This window comes from Lepisosteus platostomus, chromosome 13 (genome assembly GCF_059453375.1).
Source record: "Lepisosteus platostomus isolate fLepPlt1 chromosome 13, fLepPlt1.hap1, whole genome shotgun sequence".
Taxonomy (NCBI): Eukaryota; Metazoa; Chordata; class Actinopteri; order Semionotiformes; family Lepisosteidae; genus Lepisosteus; species Lepisosteus platostomus.
The window spans coordinates 34,903,793-34,924,804 of NC_142623.1; the positions used below are offsets into that span (position 1 = coordinate 34,903,793).

The window sequence follows — 21,012 nt, forward strand, 5'->3', positions numbered from 1 at the left end:
TTATGTTCCTAACTGTAAGCTTTTTCCCTTACCACACATCAATATTATCAGAAGCCTTTTCACATTGCAAAACTCAGTCAAGAGCCAAAGATATTACCAAGACATGTGGGGAAAAAGTCAGTCTTCAAAGTATTTACAGTATGGGCTCTGCCTGTATCTATGTTAAATGCTTTAAAATTTTTCAATAAACCCATTCAGTTCTTTTTTCACCAATATGTGGCTCTTGGAACAATAAACAAAAAACATGAATAACAACTTTCATCTACTGTTGTGACAAATCAGTGGAATGTTATATTGGGTATTTCTTTTATTTTCTAAAGAATTCAGACCAAAATTTGTCTTTAATTTCCAAGAACGTGCAACAAGTATTTAACAAGTCAACATACGATTACATTGGTTCAAATAGCAGCTAGTCTCCGACTAAAAACTTAATGAAAGATTATGTTAGAAAACAACAAAAGCTGAATATATATAAAAATGTATTCTTTTCCAGATGAAAATATATAGATAAGTAATTCAAAAATAACCCACTCTTCTACAAGGTTTTACATACCACCTATGTTAGTAGCTCATCTTTTGGGGAAGGTCTTATTGACCTGAACTCCATAGAACAGGAAAGACACAGTGCAGGGTTTCTTTTATCAACACACAGAGCACAGGACACTCTTCTGTGACCTGCGGGAGTCTGAGGAGCAGTCAGGAGATTCGATGATAGAATCTTTCCCATTGAACTCTGGGGAGTCCAGTTCATGGTGTACATCCTGAAGACCATTATCCAGAAGTGAGTCCTTATAGTGAGACTGTGGGAAAGAAGGATTTGCGTAAAAATGGAATGACCATCATTTGATCTTCTTTATGGGACTAGTGATGAATATTATGATTAAAAGGTAAAGGTTAATGATTGTAATGCTTTTCCTAGAGGAACAGCAGCGGTACATAAAATCTGAAAACCGAAGTGAGTGATTATGTGGAAAGTTTTGATTGCACAACCTATAAAATATAACATTCAACATTTGTTGAAAAAATGTTCAAATTATCAATTAATCGGAATATATCCAGCCCTGAGTGTTGAAAGATCTCTAGTCTTCCATCGGCATACACCTTACCTTACTCACAGATGTTTCCTCCACACCACACTCCTCTATAGACTCTTCTAGTGAGTTCCCTGAGACCTCCATTTTAATCCGATGGGATCGAAGGGACTTCACATCATCCTCGTCATCTCCTGCCACTGAAGGAAAGACCTGCAGTGATGATAACAATGTTTAATTATTATTGCAGTCCAGTTGCAGTATTACCTGATCAATAGAACATAATTACAGATTTTTAGAAACAACCCAAACGCCAAACACTGTCATTGCAGTAGAATGTAGTAAAGATAAAAGGGGGTAACTGATAAAAGACTTCATGAAGGATCATACCAATTCATCCTCAACGATGGGGGAGTCTGGGGGGGAGATGGTGGCCTTGCTGATGGTCTGAGTTTCAAACTGTGGGCAAGCGGCCTGGGCATTACCATCTTTGTCTCTCTTCCCCTTTAGCCAGTAAGTCTCAATTTCAACATTGCCCTGAACAGAAGGAAATAATGATTCACTTTGTTAATAGTGAAATAATTTTTAACTCCTCCAAATTGATTCAATAAAAGCTGCATTAAAATTCTGATTTTTTAGGCTTTGGCACATACAGTATTTACATTAAGAATTAAGGCAATTTCTCTTAAGTACAATGCTCACTGTAACTTTCTTTGACTGCATCAGACTGTAACCACTCTCACTTTTAAATAGAATGACAAACAGCCTTTTATTTAATGGTATCTTTATTTGTTCTCACTGATAGTGTACAGTACTCAACCCTTATTTGCAAAAGCAATTCAAATATAAGGTCTGAGGCACCTATTAACCTTGAAGGAGTATCTCTAGAAGGTTCAAGAAAGACAAAGTAGCTGTATAAAACATACACAGAGATCATCTACAGATGAGGTGTCTCAGTCAAGAACTGAACCTAGAAACCCAGAGCAGCAAAGTAGGTAATGTTATATTCTGTTATGTTCTACTCTGATGTCTTAAGAAAAACTAAATAAAAGAAAATTGTCTGTGATAAAGAAAAAAAAATGTCATTATCAAAGTCAAGAATACCTTATTATCTCAGGCACTACATGGTAATTAAAAGGTACAGTACCTTAATAGTGATAGTGCCTCTCCTCTCAAAAATAAAATGACTTCCCTTGAGGTGTTCATAGGTGGCACTGCTTAACTGGATATGCATTTCCTACACCAAGAGAAAAAGGTTGAAGACAAAACAATCAATTCAATTGTTTAATAAAAACATTTTTTCTTAGAATATATATTAATACTCATCAAATAAATCAATTAATGACAAGAGGTCACAGACTCTCAGCGGAATAGATGAAAGAAGCTAGGCTCACAACAATAATTCACAATTATCAGAAAAAGATCAATATTTTATTGCGAAAAGTCCTTTTTCTTAGATGAATCTAAGATAAGTATTTTATGCTTGCAGTTACAACAGTTGCCTCTGCTTTATGGCACTGTACATCATGCAATGTGAGACTCTACCTCTCTTGTAAAGCATCATTGGAGAATTGTAACTCTTCCGCTATTGTACATACCTTCCCATTACTCTCCATGGCAGAGGCTGTGTGGACTGTGTCTCCATAGAGACCGTAGCGTGGCATCTTGTGTCCCACCACTCCGGCCACCACCATCCCAGAATGGATTCCTAAAATGATAAACAAACATTGGGATTTTCCTGATGAAAGTCCTGATGAGTATTTACTCATGAGGTTGTAAAAGGAAAATAGAAGGAGAGAAAAACAACACATACAGTACCCAAAGATTTACAGCGGTGCTTTGCAGTAAAAACAAAATCACTGAAAATAGTAGAATCGACCATGTGCGCTGTCTCTCTAGTCCAAAATTATGTATTTATTAACAAACCAAAAAATAAGGAGCAGAGAGACTGTACACATGGTAAAATCTACCATATTTATTGATTATGGGAATTAGTCAGCACCAAATTAAAAGGAATGTGGCATGCTAAATAAATGTACTTCATAGTGATAATAATACACACCTAAAACATTGTATTATATATCTAGGTTCTTATCTAGCAACCTAGCTTCATAAGCACATATTCTTTTTTTTCACTGTGGAAGAGGTATTGTCTGCAGTAAAGTGTAGAATCTGCATCTCTGCCCTCACCAACGCGGATCTGGATGTTGTTCCCAGTGGAGGGGTCCTTCAGGTGGTCAATGGAGCGCACCATATCCAGGGCCATGTCACAGATATTATGGGCATGATACTTGGTTTTCTCAGGCGCACCAGCCACCACCATGTATGCATCTCCTATGGTCTCTACCTGAGGAAGGAGACAATAGCAGTCCTCATGCCTTCACAGACTTGTATGCATTGAGGATACTGTTGGCATTTCCCTTTAATTGAGAATTTTCGTATTTTTCAACAAAAGTATCAAAAAATGCATTAGTATTATAATCAAACGCATAAATACGTATTATGTTCATAGGTATTATTGATTGTTTCTAGGCATCCATCATCCAGATTGACAATACAATCCAAAAACAAATACAATACTATATATTTATTTTGTAATACTAAACAGGCTTCTATTTCCCACAGTTTTTTTTAAGTATGAATAAATAGCTTAATTGCCCTGTCTACAGATGCTGGTTTATTACAAGGCTCAAGTTTCTTTGTGAATGGAGTGCTGAGCCTCCATTCTCCGTATCACTGGGTAGCCCTGAATAGGAGCAAACCAGCTGCTCACCTTGAAGACCCTGTGCTTCTCGCTGAGGGTGTCGAAGAGTGTGTACATGGTGTTCAGCATTGACACAACCTGCATGGGAGTAATGTGGCTGCAGATGCGAGTGAAGCCCACGACATCGCTGAAGAGGATGGTCACATCTGGAAACACCTGGGGGCCACAGCAGAGAGAGGTGTCTACCCTTTTGAGCAGTCCCTCACTCCCTTGCTCATATCCCCGTCGTAGTAGCAAGGGACTTTGTGTGTCGAAACCACAGTGAAAGAAGATCGAAAGCTTTTATTCTGTGACTCAAAAAAATATGATTGTGAATGATCAAGATTGTTGTTGTATAAAGCAACTTTGATTTTCCTCTTTTCTTAAATGGGGGCCTTATGACTGACTTGATTTATTCAGGATTCATTCAAACAGCTATATTCACATACATTCTAATTATTCTTGTTCACTTTCCCATCCTGCATCCAATTGCCTTTTACAAACGCTGTATTATGTTTTTGCAGACATAATGTTTTGGTGTTCAAAAATGGATTCCACCCAAATAAAGAGCGTATATAATACAGAATATATGGAAATTCCTCCTTAATTAATGTAGAGGGAAGATGTGCTAACCTCCACTCAGCGACCATAGCATGTTTACTTTCTCTCTGAATCTCAGATCTAAATAGCTGCATTTCTTAGGCCCAGGCCTGTTCTTAATTTGGTCAATTTAATATTTGCATGGGTAACCCCAGAACCTGGTGCCCCTGCGTTGCCTGACCTCACAAGTGTTGACAGCCGGCTCTCCTTTGCGTAGCCGCTTGGCAACTGGCTTGGGGATCATTCTGTAGAGCAAATCATCCGTCTTCTTCATCTCATAGTCCAGCATCTTCATGCTCTCCTCCAATTTACTGGACTTTTTTTGCTCCTAAAGCCGAATGCACAGCATGTTTGCACTTCCAGACAGTACGGTTTGTGTAGCATAGACAACAGCATTCGTCCAGCATGCTCAAAGCTGTGCATTGAGGTCACATCTGGGCTTTGGACAATGTCATGTGACAATGCACATGTCTGACAGTTGTCTTCTTACGGTTTGGAGGAATTAAAATCAACACATGCATCTAAAACTCATTTGAAAACTTTTGACTCTTTAGTAAATTTAAAAAGCAGCTTTCAAGGAATGTCAGACCTTGAAACACCTTTTGCCATCTATGGCCAATTTACCTGTATAAGGGCTCTTTTTAGCTCTTCAGACTGTTGCGTTCCTGCTAGAACAAGATCCCGGCTGGAGTCGTGCATGCTCAGGTCATTTATGTACAATCCAGTCTTAAACATGGCACTCAAGCTCTCCATCCTAGAACAGTGGGAAATAGATGTGGTAATAAATGGGTACACATTTACACTAACACCTGGCCAGAAAATGAGGTGCTGATAAGCAATTATACATTCTAAACAAATAAAGACAGGGGTAACAAGTCAGTGCTCTTACTCCTGTCTGTGTTCAGAAAAGAAAAGCTATGTGAAATGCATTCCCACTGAATATTTTTACATCCGAAATGTGCAGCATTTACAGAAGGTAAAACATTCGCAAAAGCTTCTTTTCTCCACACGTCCGCAAAGAGACGAGTCTGATGTTGACAGGGGAAGTCCCTAGGGGAAAGGTTAAGACCGGAAGGCAATGCAATATTGATGGGCTTGGATGGTGTGCAGAGGCTTCTCAGAGGGGACAGGAAAGGACTCTTAAGTGTCTGGTTCTTACACAGGTGTGCCCAGAAAGATAATGGACTCCCACTCAGGCATGTATCTCATCTGCCCCTTCAGCTTCAAGCAGCGGCTCCCATCTCCCCAGCTCTCCATGGCGTTCGAGCTGTTTCCGTCTGGGGGAAGATTATCACCAAGACCTGAATCAAACTGCTGCAGTATTTCTCTCTGCCCTTTCATGTCCTGCATCAATGAACTATTTCATCAGCTGAGAATCAGACTAGAAAGCTAGGATAGCTCATGGTATTTCTTTTCTCAATTCCCTTTTTTAAAGCCTAACAGTTTGTGTCTTTGCAGAAGGCAGCTCTCCCCTCTTCTTCTCAATTACACATATAACTGAGAAATAATATACATATAACATATTATATACAATACAATATTTTGGAATAACTAAATATGAATGCACTTCTGCTTTCCATGAATTAAATGATACTCTTCTGGTGTTCTTCAAAATATATTAGCCCTATTATCCACCCATATTCTAACCACTTTATCCAATTCAGGGTCAAGGGGGAGCTGGAGCCTATCCCAGCAAGCAACGGTCACAAGGCAGGATACACCGGAGAGGGGACACCAGTCCATCACAGGGCACACAGACACAAACACACACTCCCAGAAGCCAATCAACCTGCCAGCATGTTTATGGACTGTGGGTGGAAACCGGAACATCCAGAGACAACCCACACAAACATGAGGAGAACATACAAACTCCATGCACATAGCATCCTAGAAATTGAACCCAGGGCTCCAGACCTGCGAGACAGGGATGTGAATTGCTGCTGCCCTAGCCCTATAACTTATAAGCTAAACTGAGAAGAGCAGTTTCATCTCAGAGCCAATCAGTGGTTCAAGTTTATATTATCCATCTGCTTGGTCCAGAGTACATCATTTATCTGGGAGTACACACTCCTTGTTCTATGATAGATGCAAGCTTTATTTTTTTTCTATGCTCACTCTCTCTTATGTGTCAGCTATGCTCAACTGTGTTTTGGGAGTTTGATAGAAAAGATTCTTGTTTAGTCATAAAAGGTTAAAACCTGGATTAAACACTGTTAACACTTTTCAACATTACATTCTCTACTAATCATTCATTGACCTCTGAGGCATATGACTTCGAAATTCATTTGACCAGACCTGTGTAAGACCTTCTTATTTTTTTAATGGCTTCTGCAAGTATGTAAGGTGAGGAAGCCAATATACCTTTGTAATCATCTCCAATAATTGACTGAAATGCCATAAGCTCCACATCAACATCAGCAGATCGATTAGCATTCTCATAATCAGAGTCTGTGGAAAGAAGACAAAAATGTCATCTCACAGGTCAGCACCGCATTATGAATGTCTAATCCTTTCCATTATAAAATCAATAAAACATGCTTTGAGAATCTGAAATTGTTGCATAACAAAGCAAATGAAAGAAATGAAAAGGACAGAGAGAAAGGAATGTAAATCAGAAAATAGGGAATCTACTGTCAAATAAAATGGGCATTACTCTGAACTCGATTGTGCAGGTTCCTCTCTCTTTTTACTGGTTCCTTTGACATGATCTCGAACAGGTTGTTTGGGTGTGAAATAATCTACAACACACAGAATGGAAGATTTGTTCATTGAAAGTACAAAGCATTTAAAGAAGTACCCATACAGTGAACATTTTGTCGCTACTTGTGTTTACTAAAAATAGACAATTGTTTACACATCAATGATCACAGAACATCTATATTTACACAAAATATATAAAGTGGGAACGTATAAGGAACAATATGCATACAAGAAAAATATTCTTGTATTTTTGATGGCCTAGTTCACAAGTTTAGCTTTCATTTTTGTGAAGTCCAGCTCCCTCTAGTGGTTATCTGGTTACAAGAGGTTTCAAGGTAGATGGCTTAAAGTAGGATGATAAGCATTTTTTGTTCTGTCATTGTTATCATAAAAATAATACAAAGTCATAGCTCACAATACTTTGATAATTTTGATAATTTTGTGATGAAGAGTCATAATACAGAGCAGGTTCAACAGTTCAACAGATTTAAAGATAGGGTTGATATGGATAAAGTGATTTTCTCTATGATTTTGCTTCTATTCACCTCATAGTGCATCAGAAATGATAACCTACTGTACTTAATCCTAAATACTTAATTACATACATAAAAATAAATTGAATTTCAAAATAAACTACTTTCTGAGTCATATGATAACATTGAATGCAGAACACAGCACAATTACATTGTTATCATCCTGATGTTCATTTGTAATATGGAGAGAAAAGGCTTCTATGAGTAGCAGATATCCTACAGTATGTCCTGTTTTGTGCTCATACCTTACCAGACTTTTTAGAATCATATACATAGTGTACATGAAATGGAATTATTTCATTCAATTGTAATGCCAACTGCGAATAGTGCATTAAAAATTTGAATCAGGCCAATGTGGAACAGATGTAAGATTTCAAAGGTATAGACTCAGGACATTGACAAACCATGTTCCAGGTGAACTCCACCAAGGGCCGGGCCAGCAGAAAGGCATCATTAATCTTTTTTCCATCCAAATCTGGGAAAACAGTGGCCAGGCCTGAGCCTACATTATGAACAACCATATCCTAGAGAAACAATAAAATTTGGTTAAACAGCTTCTGAAATCCATACATTATGTACCTATCTGCTTTAGAGGATTTTTTGGTTAATATTTTAGTGGCCCTTACCGATTTAAACATCATTTATATTTTTTTTCCAGAAGCTGGTAAACATTAGCAGCAGGTTAATTATAAAAAGTAAAGAGCAAATAGTCACAGATATAACTGTGTCGGTCTTAACTGATGAGGCTGCCAGAACCGAGATATTAGAAGTTTGCGCATCACACAAAATGCATTGATTAACTTCTTGGAACAAATCAATGTGTTACTGTCACATTACATTCCCACTAAATTAGAAAATGTTGCTAATGAGCAGGTGAAAGCTATAACTATTCACAGAACAGATGTGCCTTTAGTTTTAATTTATGTCATCTTTTCCTGCTTTTAAAGATGTAACTGACATTGCTTTCTTTGCTTTTATTTCTTAAGTAAGCATAGATAACTTAATATAAAAGCAAACTTCTATATACAGATATAGCTGGTTACATTACCAGGTTAGAAAGAAAATGAAACACACTGCAATAAAATTAGAAGATGTGTATGAAGACGTGCTCTTTCAAATGATCTTAATCATGAAAGAGAGTCTGAGGAAAAATAGTGAGAGGATACATTAGAGGTCTACGCAGAAAATGAACATCATGAATTTGGAGAAATTAATCTGATGTTTCCTTTATGTTATTTGTTGCAGAATCCAAATGAAGCTTTTCCAGCCATACAAATCAATCTGGATATTATTAACAGTTCTGTGTTGTGAGTGTATTCATAGACATTTAAAGAAGACATTTAGGCAGGCTGTTAAATCACAAAATCTCAATCCAAGCCATTAATGTACACCTGCAGAAATACTGTGATGTACTACATATAGAATACACACAGTGTTGTTGGATTGCGCATTTCAAAACAATGAAATACACAATACACTCTCTATTGTATTTTCAAATACATTGGAATTGCAGCCTCTGAAGTTCATAATGAAACCCAAGGATCAGTTGGCTATATTAAGGCTTGCACTAACCTGCCGGAAGACAATGTTAAAGGGGAACACCTCAAAGAAGAAGTCACTAGTGATGGGCAGTATCTCCTGTTCCTCTTCATCTTCCTTCTGGATATACCGGTAGGCTGAGTTATCAAAGTTCAACCTGAGGACAAAGTGGCAAAGCAAAAAAGGATGGACATTGGGCGGGAGTTCTGTATCTGGTTAAAAACTGTTGACAAAACTAACGAAAAGCTGCATTTGCACTACAGGATGCATCTGCAATCTTGTTATGGGCTTTATAAAATGACAGGCACTCTTGTGTTAAAATAAATCTCACGGAACCTCATGGTGACATGGGAGTAGTCTCCCACAAGCTGCTCACTCAGAACCTCCACATGGATGTCGGTGTCATAGAACTGCTTTCCCATCTGCCTCAGCTGGCCCATGGCATAATGCAGGTAGCCTTTCCTCTTACTCCTGCAGTCAGCACAGTACAACACAGAAGCACAGGCTCTTAGATTCCTGCATCGCTTGACACTTTATTTCACATCATTTTGTGAGACTAGAAAATCTAGCATAGTTCATTACATGACATTTTGGACATATTCCCTCACCCTTTCATTTGCAAATAGTTTGCATATTTTGCCTGTGAAAGCTCATCTTTGTTGGGTGAGTAGGACCATTGTAAAGAGGAAACCTCCTACTCACATCTAAACAGTTTTTGTATCATTGCGTTCAATCAGCAAATTAAAATGTTGCATAACTGTTAAAAGAGCAATATCATAATAAACAATACGACAAATTCTAAGCGTGTAATTCATAATACATGTACGTAGGTATTACAGTGATGTAAAGCATTCATAAGAAAAACTGTGTTGTGTAATGCACTATAACTTTATTACAGTAAACCACAGTAAAATGTGATAAAGCAGAGCTTCTCTCCCTCTTTTCAGTGACCTGTAGTGCAGAGTAACTCCGGTGGCTGATTCTTCCTGACAGAAAAAGGTGGGGGGTTGGACTTTGGGGTAGCTGAATCGGAGGTATTCATGTAGGTTGTCCAGCCCGTTGACAAAGTCTCTGACGTGTCGCCCCAGAACCTGTAACACAAAGATGTTCCACCTCAAATCCATGTCAGCCTGCCACACTGACAAGCATTTCTGAGGGAGGACTCTTATTGATGTTATGATTTATGGCTACGACTATTGATTAACTCTTGCCATATTACAACACCAGGAAGAGGGAACCATCTTTCAACTTCAAATACCATATTTAAAATCACAACAAGCAGCTATAGACAGCTGTTTCTCCCTTGGTGGTGACTTATCACCAGCTTATCAGTGGGGAATATCATTACATAATACATTATATAATAAATATATCTATATAAATATATATTCAAACTTTTTTCAGAATGACAGCCTTACATTGTTCCTGAACATGAACATGAAAGGAAATATGTCAGTGTGAAAAGGAAGTTGAAAAAACAGAAAGAACAGGGGTCTGTCTTTAAAGATTACTGGAGATTGTCCAAGAATTGCATATTTGTCCCCCTTTTAAATCATGAATTATGTTTAATTTTACCTTTGGACGTCCTCTACCCACCTTTAATATTCTGTCATAGCCATACTTCCCTACAAATCCCAGAAAGTAAACACCCCAAGAGTTCATCAGCTCATTGTAGGGGGTTCCTGTTACTCCACTGGCAGCTTTGGCAATGCGAGGAATGACACTCTCGCTGTAAACCTGAAAGAGGATGATCGCAGTCTCTCAATAGGATGTTCACTTGAGGGACTCTGACCAGATATCTCAGGAAGCAAATAACCTGTTATGTTTGTTCCGGCCTTGGAAGCCAATATTATTAATCAGTTACAGGTAAGCAAGGTATACAGTAGATGCCTTTAGCAATGCTGGTAAGACTAATCATTAGCCTTGCTGCAACCAATCAAACAAATAATCTACCGTTTGAGCCTTAGAAATTTTGATCTTTTGATCACATACAACTGTAAGTTGTTTTTTCCTTCTGACAAAGATTAAATAAGTCCCAGAAATACACAAATATTATAATGACTGACTATAAATGCAGTCAAACCAAGGAAAGTGATATTTAACTCCTAATCTGTACCTATCATATAATGGAGTCATCAAACATCAGTGATTTAGTGAGATAAGGTAATTGTCTTTTAATAACCAGGAAAACTGTGTGATTTCATCAGTCAGAATGCAAATACAGGATTTAATTTGCTCTATTTTGTTTCTCTATTGTGGTCTTTCACATGTATGGCAGAGTAGGTCCTGCCAAGATTCTTATTTAACTTCTCAAAGCATTGATCCTAAATGACACCTGATGTGTAACGAAGGAATGCAGTCTGACATCTGCCCTCTCGCGGACGAGTTTCCAGACATCATCCCCATAGGATTCTTTAATGAAGTCGTGCAGACTCTCACATAGCAACCCGTACATCATTGAGGCTTGCTGGTGTTGATGTCAGAGCAGAGCGACCAAAGAGGCTATTGCAAGAGAAACATATAAATTGCATTGGTCAGATTGAAAAAAAGAAAGTGAATCATACCCATGTCTAGCCCAGTTTTATTCATGGTACATAAAATGCTTTGTACTGTGATAGGTGACAGTGCGGTATAAATACGATTTGTAAAATGTAACTCAAAGGTCGTATCAGTTGAATATTAGTTTTTAATTGAGGTGTGCAGATTCCACAACCCACTGCAAAGCCTCACAAATAATATCACCTAAGCAGAAATTGTCAAGATTTTGAGATTTGTTTTGTCTTGTAGGGAGATTTGTAAGTTTAGAATATGTTTTCTTAAGAACAGAAAAGGCAGTGGAAAAAAGCATTCGATAACAGAAATCTGTGCTTCCAGGATTGGCTCTAGGTTGTCATGACCTCAGCCTGGAACAAGCAGCTTTCCGATAATGAATGGATGGATAACAGAAATATTAATTTAAAGCTTACACTCAATCCCCAATATGTTGGCTTTGAATAAGTTTAAATATTTTGTCCCCTTATTTAAAATAAACCTGATTTATAAATGTAACAAAACTGACATTATAATTTATCAACTTCTATTCCTAAAACTTACAGGGCCTATATCCTGGCCAATCCTGCTAAATTAAGTCATATTGTTTCCTTGCAAGAAAACACAAAAGTGGCACAAATCTTTCAAGATTCTACTGTAAATTCAGAGTCACTCATTTTAAACCTTTTTTCTTTTATTTTACAAAATTGGAAGTTTATCAAATTAAGTTTAGAAAATCAGGTGGTAAAATTAATGTGAGAGAAAATAAGGTTCTATGAATAAGGCTCATAGACTGATAGGTCCCCTTGATAAATTAAAAAGGAAAGGAAAGGAACTGGTAGGGTAGCATCCCAAGGACTATTAATAGTATAGTATACTGTATTTATTTATACTTGCATTTAAACCAGTATTTATAGAATGAACTACAGTCAGCTACAACATGAAACTCCTGAATATGTTCCAGCAATTTGCTCAATCGCACCCTGGGAAGAGAATACTCATCTTTTTAATGAATCCGCAATTCTTAGTGTCACTTCCAGAGACTGCTGTAGAAGAGACCAGTTGCAAACTGTGACTCTAGTCCAGCTGTTATTTAACAGGGCCTATCAGCCTGACACAGTTTTAAAAATGTCAAAATCTGCTAAATTATTTTTTACTGTTAACCATGCTGTGTCAGGTAGTCTGAAAATAATTAAGCATCTGAACACTCTTTAAAAATGAAAACAAATGTAGAAACCCCCACAAAAAACTATTAAAGCCCAATACCCATGAGCAATACTCAGCATCTTTCAGAGAATCGAATCCACAAATGATTTTAAACTGATGCTGTAAATCACCACCACAAAATACATCTCTTGGTCTAATTAAAAAAAAACAGAAAATACCTTTGGAAGACAAGCTGCTGAATTCTTGTCACCAGTTTGGACAGTGCATCGCAACTGAAGCAGAATGAAGCTTTTTAGAGGCATTTCTCTTATAAACACCTAAGAGCTGATAAGATGGTATTGTCACCTGTCACTGCCTGGTGGCCCTTCATCTCAAAATATTGCTCAATTACAGCACTGTACGCCACAAACAGACTCCCAGTCAGCTTTCAAATACAGATGTCGTCCCTCTCAAGCATTGACGATATCTACAGTATGTCTGACTAGAAGGGATTCCTGCGATTTCTCTGAGACATATTCACATTCCACATTGTATTCTGAAGTAGTTAAGAAGTTTGCATACAGATTGCATACAGTTCTTGTCAAACTAAACATTTGAACGTTTAGTTTCAAATAATGCTGATGGAATACAGTAGTATACCTTTAAGGCTTGCTTTTTTCATTAAGGTTATTTCTGCATTCAATTCAAGCTACCTGTCTCATCATAATCATTTTATATGCCAGCATGGTTTTGTAATGCAGCTAAAGAGTAACGCAGTTAATTAAGGTACAAGTTCAATAGTGTAAGCATTAAAGCTGTAAGGGGACTGTTTATTGATGATATATTAACAAGGTAATTGCGCATCTCACATCCTGTATTAATTAGGTAACCTTCAGAACAATAGTCTGTTTGCCTGACTTCTCTTATTCATTCACTATGGATTCACAAAGAGAGTGTCAAGAATATCTACTTTCTGCAAAATTATCTGAAAACGTCTATCAAGTCAAATAGCAAACATATTTAAAAATGTATTCAAATGTTGGAATAAAGCCATATTTTTGTCTGTTCAATCCAAAAGAAGCAACAATTTTGCCTTTAAAATTCAACTTCCTCCCTAAATATCTGGATTATAGGTTTTCCAGCCTCCTGTGGTTTCAAAGTGACAGGTGAGATTGCAGGTGGAAAACAGTTTTTTTACGATTTCAATCAGTATGCCTACTTTCAGGAAATTATCTGCCCAGATGTTACCGGCAAAGGGCAATGAGTGGGCATTACACATCAAAAGTACTGTTTGTGTCAAAAAGCCTCAAAGCATATCATTGCAAGCTTTAATAAAACTGGCATTATCTGACAAAGAGCCACACTAAATGCCTGTTTGTATTTAAACATTTCACAATGCCTTGTGCTCCTAATGAGTATTACACAGAGTACCAATAATGTATCTGCTAATAGAACTTTCAGTTAAGAGGTAATTGATAAGCAGTCATTTTTAAATCAAATCTACAAAATATGAAAAACATAGCTTTTGTAAACATTGCCCAAGCAGAAAACTGTTAAAATCTCCATCTGAAAGATGCAATTGATGATAAATGGTGAATGGAAATTGTTTGAATGCTTATTCTGTTGATAAATTTGTCATAAACAAAATTATTATTCTTAACACAGGGATGCATGACCCACCATACATACATGTATACCAATCAGCTTGCTAATGCAAATAGTTTACACCGAAATATCATGACTACTTGAGATGAAAACATTAGGATATAAGAAATTTTAAAACCAGAGGAGGCCATTCAATCAATCTAGACCAATTGGTAGTTAGCATTTACCTGACCTCATCTAGCCATTTCCTGAAAGATGACAGGGTACCAGCTTCAACAACATACAGTAGCTGGGAAGCTTGTTCTAGTCCCTCAACCCTTTGGGTTAAATCAATGTACATGAATGTGCACTTAGTGACTAAATGAGAAGTTCATTTTTGCATGTTTAGGATGGAGACAAAAATACAGGTTAAAAATCTGGACATGCAAAATTAGGTGCCCAAATTGCAGGATTTTTACAAATGTTTTACAAACGCTTTAGAAAGGCTTTTTCACATACTGTACAGGTAGATAGTATTAGAAGTCTGGTGGTTCCATGACAAAACATGGGAGGGCTGTAGGTAAATATGCACAGATGAGGCCATCAATGCTTTTAAAATATTGCTTTTCCGCAGTACAGATAAAGGAGCTCCAGCAATTACAGTTAGTATGGAATGATCCTTATAGCGGTGAGTGAGAGATTGATTGCAATGTTTCCTAGTGGGTTGAAAAAAACAACAGCAATATTGTCAATACAGGAGTACACAAACTCTGAAGGTTGATTTAATGTGAAAAATCAATGACAACCTTGAACATGATAGGCTGTGGTTTGATGACTTACATAGGCCAACCACTAAATGAGGACATACAGTACAGGTTAGACTTTGCATTGGGTAGAGATAAGATCTATAAATAGCAAGTAAAATAGAGCAGTTAACATCAGCTTGAGTGTTAATGTATATTTTGTGATAGTGACTCTCTGACTGACACGTCAGTGACTAACCAACTGTCAGCTGCTTGTACCAGACCCACACTGTAGTGTCCAGATCATATTTTTATTATAAAGGTTATACAGCCAGTTATAGCACTCTGCACATTTCCAGGCCAACCCCCCGCCTAACTAAATTAAGTCAGTGATGTAATACGGAGATGCCCAAGACTGTTGGCATAACCCAGCTGTTCTCTTACCGAAAGAGAGTCTGCTTAGGAAGGAACAGCAGCAAGACTTGGGACTTGAAAAAGACCTGAGGACCAACTTCTGACAAAAAGGTTTTCACACAAATATTCCCAAAATAAGGTAAATGTGAAAAAAGAAATGATTTTCAGATGCATTTAATGTCTTGTCTCAAAACTATTGTAAGAAAAAGAAAACAAAAATCAGTATATTCATGGGGTTCCATGTACAGTGGCTGTAATTTTAGTTGTTTTGGTTTGCTGATGCTTATGTTATTGAAACTCTTTGTTGGTTCATGCTAAAGAAAAGTCACTTGGTTACGTTTGCTGGGAAATTGATAAAGTTGTATTGGATTTTTTTTCTTGCTATATATGCAGGCCATATAATGCTTGTTCCAGTTTTTATTACTGTGCATTTCTGTATATATTTCAGTTACAGTGTACAGCTATTGAACCCACATTACAAAATAAATGAAAAAAAATGTATTAGCAAAAAAAAAATGTGCATTACTTAAAATGATGATATGACACCATCCTGTTTAGAGAATGACAGAATACTGTTGTACAATGAATTGATAAAGAACTAGTGATACTCTGATCAGGACAAAGTTTGAGACATAAACCTCAATACTAAAGTAAATAAAAGACAGGTTTCTCATTTTTGCTCATAAGCTGTCAACATTTCATTTGCATTGTAGATGATAAACTTTCTAGTGCAATCAGTGCAATATCACACAATATACATGAACAACACAGGCGGTGGTTTTCAAAATTGTAAATTAATTTTTCCATTTATAAACTGGTACAGTTGCCAGAAAGCTATCTTAGTTCTTGGCTTAATACATGCAGTAGGGGAAAACACAGCGTACCGTCCCAGCACCCTTTACCTGAGTAAGAACTGTTATTTTAAATAGAAATACTGTAATACAGATGCAGAAATGGTGTTATGACTTACTTTACATTCTAGTAAGATTTTATCGTTTCCCTCAAAGGAAGATGATTCCAGTGACTTACTCCAGTTTAGCCAAAGAGAGGCGAGACATGGCAATAGCACTGTCCAAGGAGGTTGAGGGAGGTAAGAGTCACCAATGATAACATGAAACAAAGCAAATTCAAATGTATAAGCAAATTCAAAATGTGGTCTTGTGGTCTCTCGCACACTGTCAAGCAAAACAACACCTTTTACTAATCTACAAAGAATGCAATTTTAGACATTCAGGGTCTAATGTTGAATCATGTCATTTGGTTACAATTATCTTAGGAATAGTGGCTTCAGATTAAAAACATTGCTGAGGTTTGCCCTTTCTCTACTTACAGTCTGGAATTAAAAAATATATCAGAGGACAAAAATTTAATTTACTAACCTAAAATACAAGAAGTTTCCCCATAAAGAAAACTTTGCAAAAAAGACAACTATTATTATTAACCATTGTTTTTGAGCTACAGCTCTCTTAAACAGATATTTAGCACACAGTTTTGAGATTGAAGAACACAGGTCTCATTTGACAAGAGTCAGATGCTCCTTTGGATGACAGCTCACTTCACTCAGCAAAATGTGACCCCGACATCAATTTTATATCCAACTGCACAGGCGATTCCTGAGATGTGCAGCATAGTAGAAAAATTATCATCACTGACCCATCCTTACCATACTTAAAGTGGACTAAGGGTGTTTACAAATTTCTATTTATATACTGGTTGCCTAAACAACCAGTCACAAACACACAAAACAAATCTTGGCCATATATTTGAGTCTATTTTCGAGTAGGAGTAGTAAAGGTCCAATCTGTAGAAATACTGCGGAAGCAATTAGTAACAGAGATCAACATTTGTCAGTACCAACTTGTATCCTATTTTCTGTTGTTTCTAATGGAAATGGTAGATCTCGGTTTCATTTACAACATATTAAGTACTTCAAAGGTATAATTAGAACCTGTGGAAAGTGCCAAACTGTTTCAAAGCATATAATAATCTACTGATGTGCAAATCCAGACTATCAATTACACCTTGTGATAAATCCACTATTACAACTTCCTGTTACACTTCAGAGGCTGTCAGCCCATTTAGGTTTACAGCAGCAGTGATCGGTAAACACTCATCTACGTTCACTTAACTGAAAGCACCATTTTTACCTGCACATGTGTTATTTGCTGGTTGGAGATAGCAGGAAGTCACATTTTGTAGGTGGTGCTTTCAGATTTTGCATATTTATTACAGTGAACACACCTTTTAAAATATTTTAGATTGTTACCTGCCTTGTAGCTGTATTTTGCCATTTCAGTGCCACACAATTGTTGTTCTCCTCTGCATAACCTGCTGTCTTTTGGAAGATGACTTGATAACATTGAGGAGGAGGCAAAATACTCATTTCAGATACCATGCCAAATGGTGCTGGAGTTTTCACTGGATTCTTTTAAGGTATATCTTTATCATTTCAGGGAAGCACATTAATGAGTCTGGTTTTTAGTCTTTATTTAATCAACGTGAGAGTTTCTTACACAACATAAATGGTAACTTCCATCTATGGCCTTTCAGAGCACTTGAACTTGGGAAAGAAGATCAGTGTTCCTCAGGATGTCCAGATGGAAGAGCTGGCTTTGCTTTCTAATAAAGGCTCCAGGATGTTTCATGAGAGACAGAAAAGAGTACAGAGATTCACTCTAGAAAACACAGGAGAGAGTCGAATCACTGTAAGTCCTCCAGACCAGCATGAAAATAAGTACCTCTCTGCATGCACATAAGACAAAATAATAATTAGAAAAATATTCAAATAACATATGATCTATATAGCCAATAACACCCTCAAAAACATTTAAACCAGTTAAAACAATTAAAAATGCTACTGAGCACCATAGCTTAAAACTAACACTAAATCATTTTCCTTATTACATCTAATATCCTATACCATGTGCTGGGATTATTGCATTATTGAGATCCGTCTTTTGTTAGTAATTTTGAAAGCAATTTTTGGTTTACCCAAATGAAAGGGTCAGTCATGGGAGAGGTTTGCAGGTAAGAAATGGGAAGGGCTGGGAGAATAATCTCAAATTCTCTGGGTGGACATCTCATGGGAGGTATTTTTGCAGATATGTCTTTGTGTTGCATGTGAAGCATCCAGAGATTGGCACTCAGACATCTGAAATAGGCAAGCCAAAATCTGCTGACTCTTGGCCTCAGATACTTTTATCATTAAAAACTGAGCTTCAGAATGTGATAAAGAAAAGAAATATCATCTAATAATTACATTATTTTTTTAGAATAAGTTTAGACTAGATGTCAATAGCCTTTTAACAATATTAAGCACACTGCTATCTATCAGCATATCCCACTATATAAGACCTGAAACCTTTTGTCTAATTGATAGAAGAGTTTAACGGGAGAAATGGTGATGAAACTATTTGACAAATGAGAAACTCTTTTGGCTAGTTACTGTTGATTGTGTTTGGAAAATGTCAAATGAGCAATGACAAAGGTTTCAAACTGTTCAAAAACTCCAGAGTTTGATAAAAATTTCACTCTGCAATTCTTCTGCTTAGAGTGATATCCAATACACAGTAGTCAAGTAATTTAAACTTTTAGCTCTTTTTTGGGGGGAGCACATTGAGTCAGAAAAAGGAAGTTATCATTTCACAGAGCTATGTCGTTGGTAGACAGTCTCTTGAACTGGATTTATGATGTATGAAGGTAAGTAATATTAAATTAAAGCAATTTATTAGAACAAAGCACACCAGAAGCATAATTCTTCTTGCTGCCATTTGCCACTTGTTACAAAGCAAGTACACATATATCTATTAAATTTATAGGGCCTTTTACCATTTGTGATTTATGAAGACTAAAGAAGAGCTGGTCCCTTCTTATGATGCTAGCACTTGTACTTATACATTAGGATTCTGAATAGAAAGGTACACCGAGACATCACCATTCCAAATTTGCTCTGCAAAAACTTTTCTCAATGTGCAGAACGGGAGCAAAACACAGAAGATGGTCCCCGAAGGAGGAAAGGAAAACTTCCGCTCTGAGATTTTCCTTCAGCAGCCTGGGAAAGGTCACTTTCTGTCAGCTTTGAAAAATACAGCAGCCACAAAACCTGGGAGTCCTAGTGTAATTGCACCAGGTAACGTCCTTGGTTTGTATTGTTTTGTATGTATTGTTTTTTTGTTGCTGTCTGAACAGAGGATGGCCATAACTTTGGAAATAGAAAAAAATATTACGATTGTGTATTAAACTAAGTAGTTTCACACAGGAACAAGTTTAAAACTAACATCATGTATGACATGACAACTGTGAAATATGCCATCTTAGACTGCTGTTTTGGGAATTGTCACATATCAATCACTGTGACAGTGAGGTATATTAAAGGTCCAGGCAGATTGCCCAGTTTTATTGAAAGGAAGAAACAAAAAGTACTTCTCAAACTAACCGATATATTGAAGTTCAGACTTGCAAACAGTGATTGTTTTCACCTCTTCAGTGCCAACCTTTTCTGACCATCTGCCACACAAGAAAACAAGAAATTACACTGTTACCTTTCAATTAAAAGAATGTTGTAATCCTTACTATATAGCCAGAACATCCCAATCAGAGTTTGCCTTGACTAGCTGACTAGCCCTGAACGTGCCAATATGTCTAAATTGATTTTGCAACAATCAATGCAACAAATTCTGTTCCCAAAATTCATGTCCCACCATTGTCAGAAAACTGCTTACCCTGGTGAAGTTTGTGTCAAGCTGTAGCCTATCCCAGATGCACAGAGCACCAGGAGTGCAAGTGACCAGTCCATTTCCTAACAACCGTAGTCAGTGTGCATTTAAAAGCTGGAAGAAAACCCAAGCATCTAGAGATACCCACACAGAGGAAGAACATGCAAGTGCTACAAAGACAAATCCAGGACCCTGTAGCTCTGACACATACTGTATCAACGTGCCAGCCTTCAAGAACAATGTTTCTGTGCTTGTTTTAGTCATCTGTATGCGAAAACCTGCTGTCAAGATGTATATATTTCTTCAGGTTATGCTGGTCCCCTGAAAGAAATCCCCCATGAGAAGTTCAACATCACTGTCATCCCAAAATCATATCATTCACCATGGCAGAAAGCACGGGGGGAAAATGACCTCCTTGTTAATTTAAATGTTCAACTCCCCGAGGTCCCACAAATGCCAGGCCCAAGCACCTTTAGGTGTTTCAACAGGTAAGCTACTGTGATGGGTTCTGGCCTGGGTGCCAACTCCCTTGTTCTGGTAAGTTCAGGATTGATTTGAATACAACATAAGGACCAACAGAATCAGAAATGTGATATGCGATAAAATCTATACATGCAAAATGGGGGGCAAAAGCAAACATTCAAAAGGTCAGAACAGAAAATCTCTCACGGATGAAACCAGACAAAGCCAACCTGTTTCAGCATGTCTCACTGCCTCCATTTACTGAGAGTGCGA

General features: G+C 37.3%; 2 protein-coding genes across 5 annotated transcripts in view; one reads left to right on the forward strand and one right to left on the reverse strand.

Moving 5' to 3' along the window:
* Positions 1 to 16,631, reverse strand: LOC148650486 (soluble guanylate cyclase 88E-like). 2 transcript variants are annotated; one of them, XM_088604321.1, is made up of 19 exons: positions 16,533 to 16,631; positions 11,482 to 11,648; positions 10,743 to 10,883; positions 10,098 to 10,237; positions 9,483 to 9,617; positions 9,180 to 9,303; positions 8,012 to 8,131; positions 7,028 to 7,112; positions 6,736 to 6,822; positions 5,534 to 5,651; positions 4,999 to 5,128; positions 4,556 to 4,702; positions 3,805 to 3,951; positions 3,222 to 3,378; positions 2,630 to 2,739; positions 2,179 to 2,268; positions 1,422 to 1,568; positions 1,107 to 1,244; positions 1 to 800 (listed from the first exon to the last, which is right to left on the reverse strand). In XM_088604321.1, the coding sequence occupies exons 2-19, from the start codon at positions 11,602 to 11,604 to the stop codon at positions 642 to 644; spliced, it is 2,298 nt and encodes a 765-aa protein (XP_088460447.1). In that variant the 5' UTR covers positions 11,605 to 11,648; positions 16,533 to 16,631; the 3' UTR covers positions 1 to 641. The 2 variants fall into 2 exon arrangements, with proteins under 2 accessions (XP_088460447.1, XP_088460448.1); XM_088604322.1 differs by lacking the exon at positions 16,533 to 16,631 and having other exon boundaries at positions 11,482 to 11,806.
* The window catches only part of LOC148650487 (myozenin-2), a 9,446-nt gene continuing 3,958 nt past the window's right edge, over positions 15,525 to 21,012 (forward strand). The window contains exons 1-5 of one of the 3 annotated variants that reach the window (XM_088604325.1): positions 15,525 to 15,701; positions 16,574 to 16,652; positions 18,113 to 18,267; positions 19,538 to 19,691; positions 20,585 to 20,765. In XM_088604325.1, coding sequence (XP_088460451.1) covers positions 16,574 to 16,652; positions 18,113 to 18,267; positions 19,538 to 19,691; positions 20,585 to 20,765 — 569 coding nt within the window. In that variant the 5' untranslated portion in view covers positions 15,525 to 15,701. Of the gene's footprint in view, positions 15,702 to 16,566; positions 16,653 to 18,112; positions 18,268 to 19,537; positions 19,692 to 20,584; positions 20,766 to 21,012 lie in introns of all 3 variants that reach the window. The other 2 variants (XM_088604326.1, XM_088604324.1) reach the window with 2 other exon arrangements.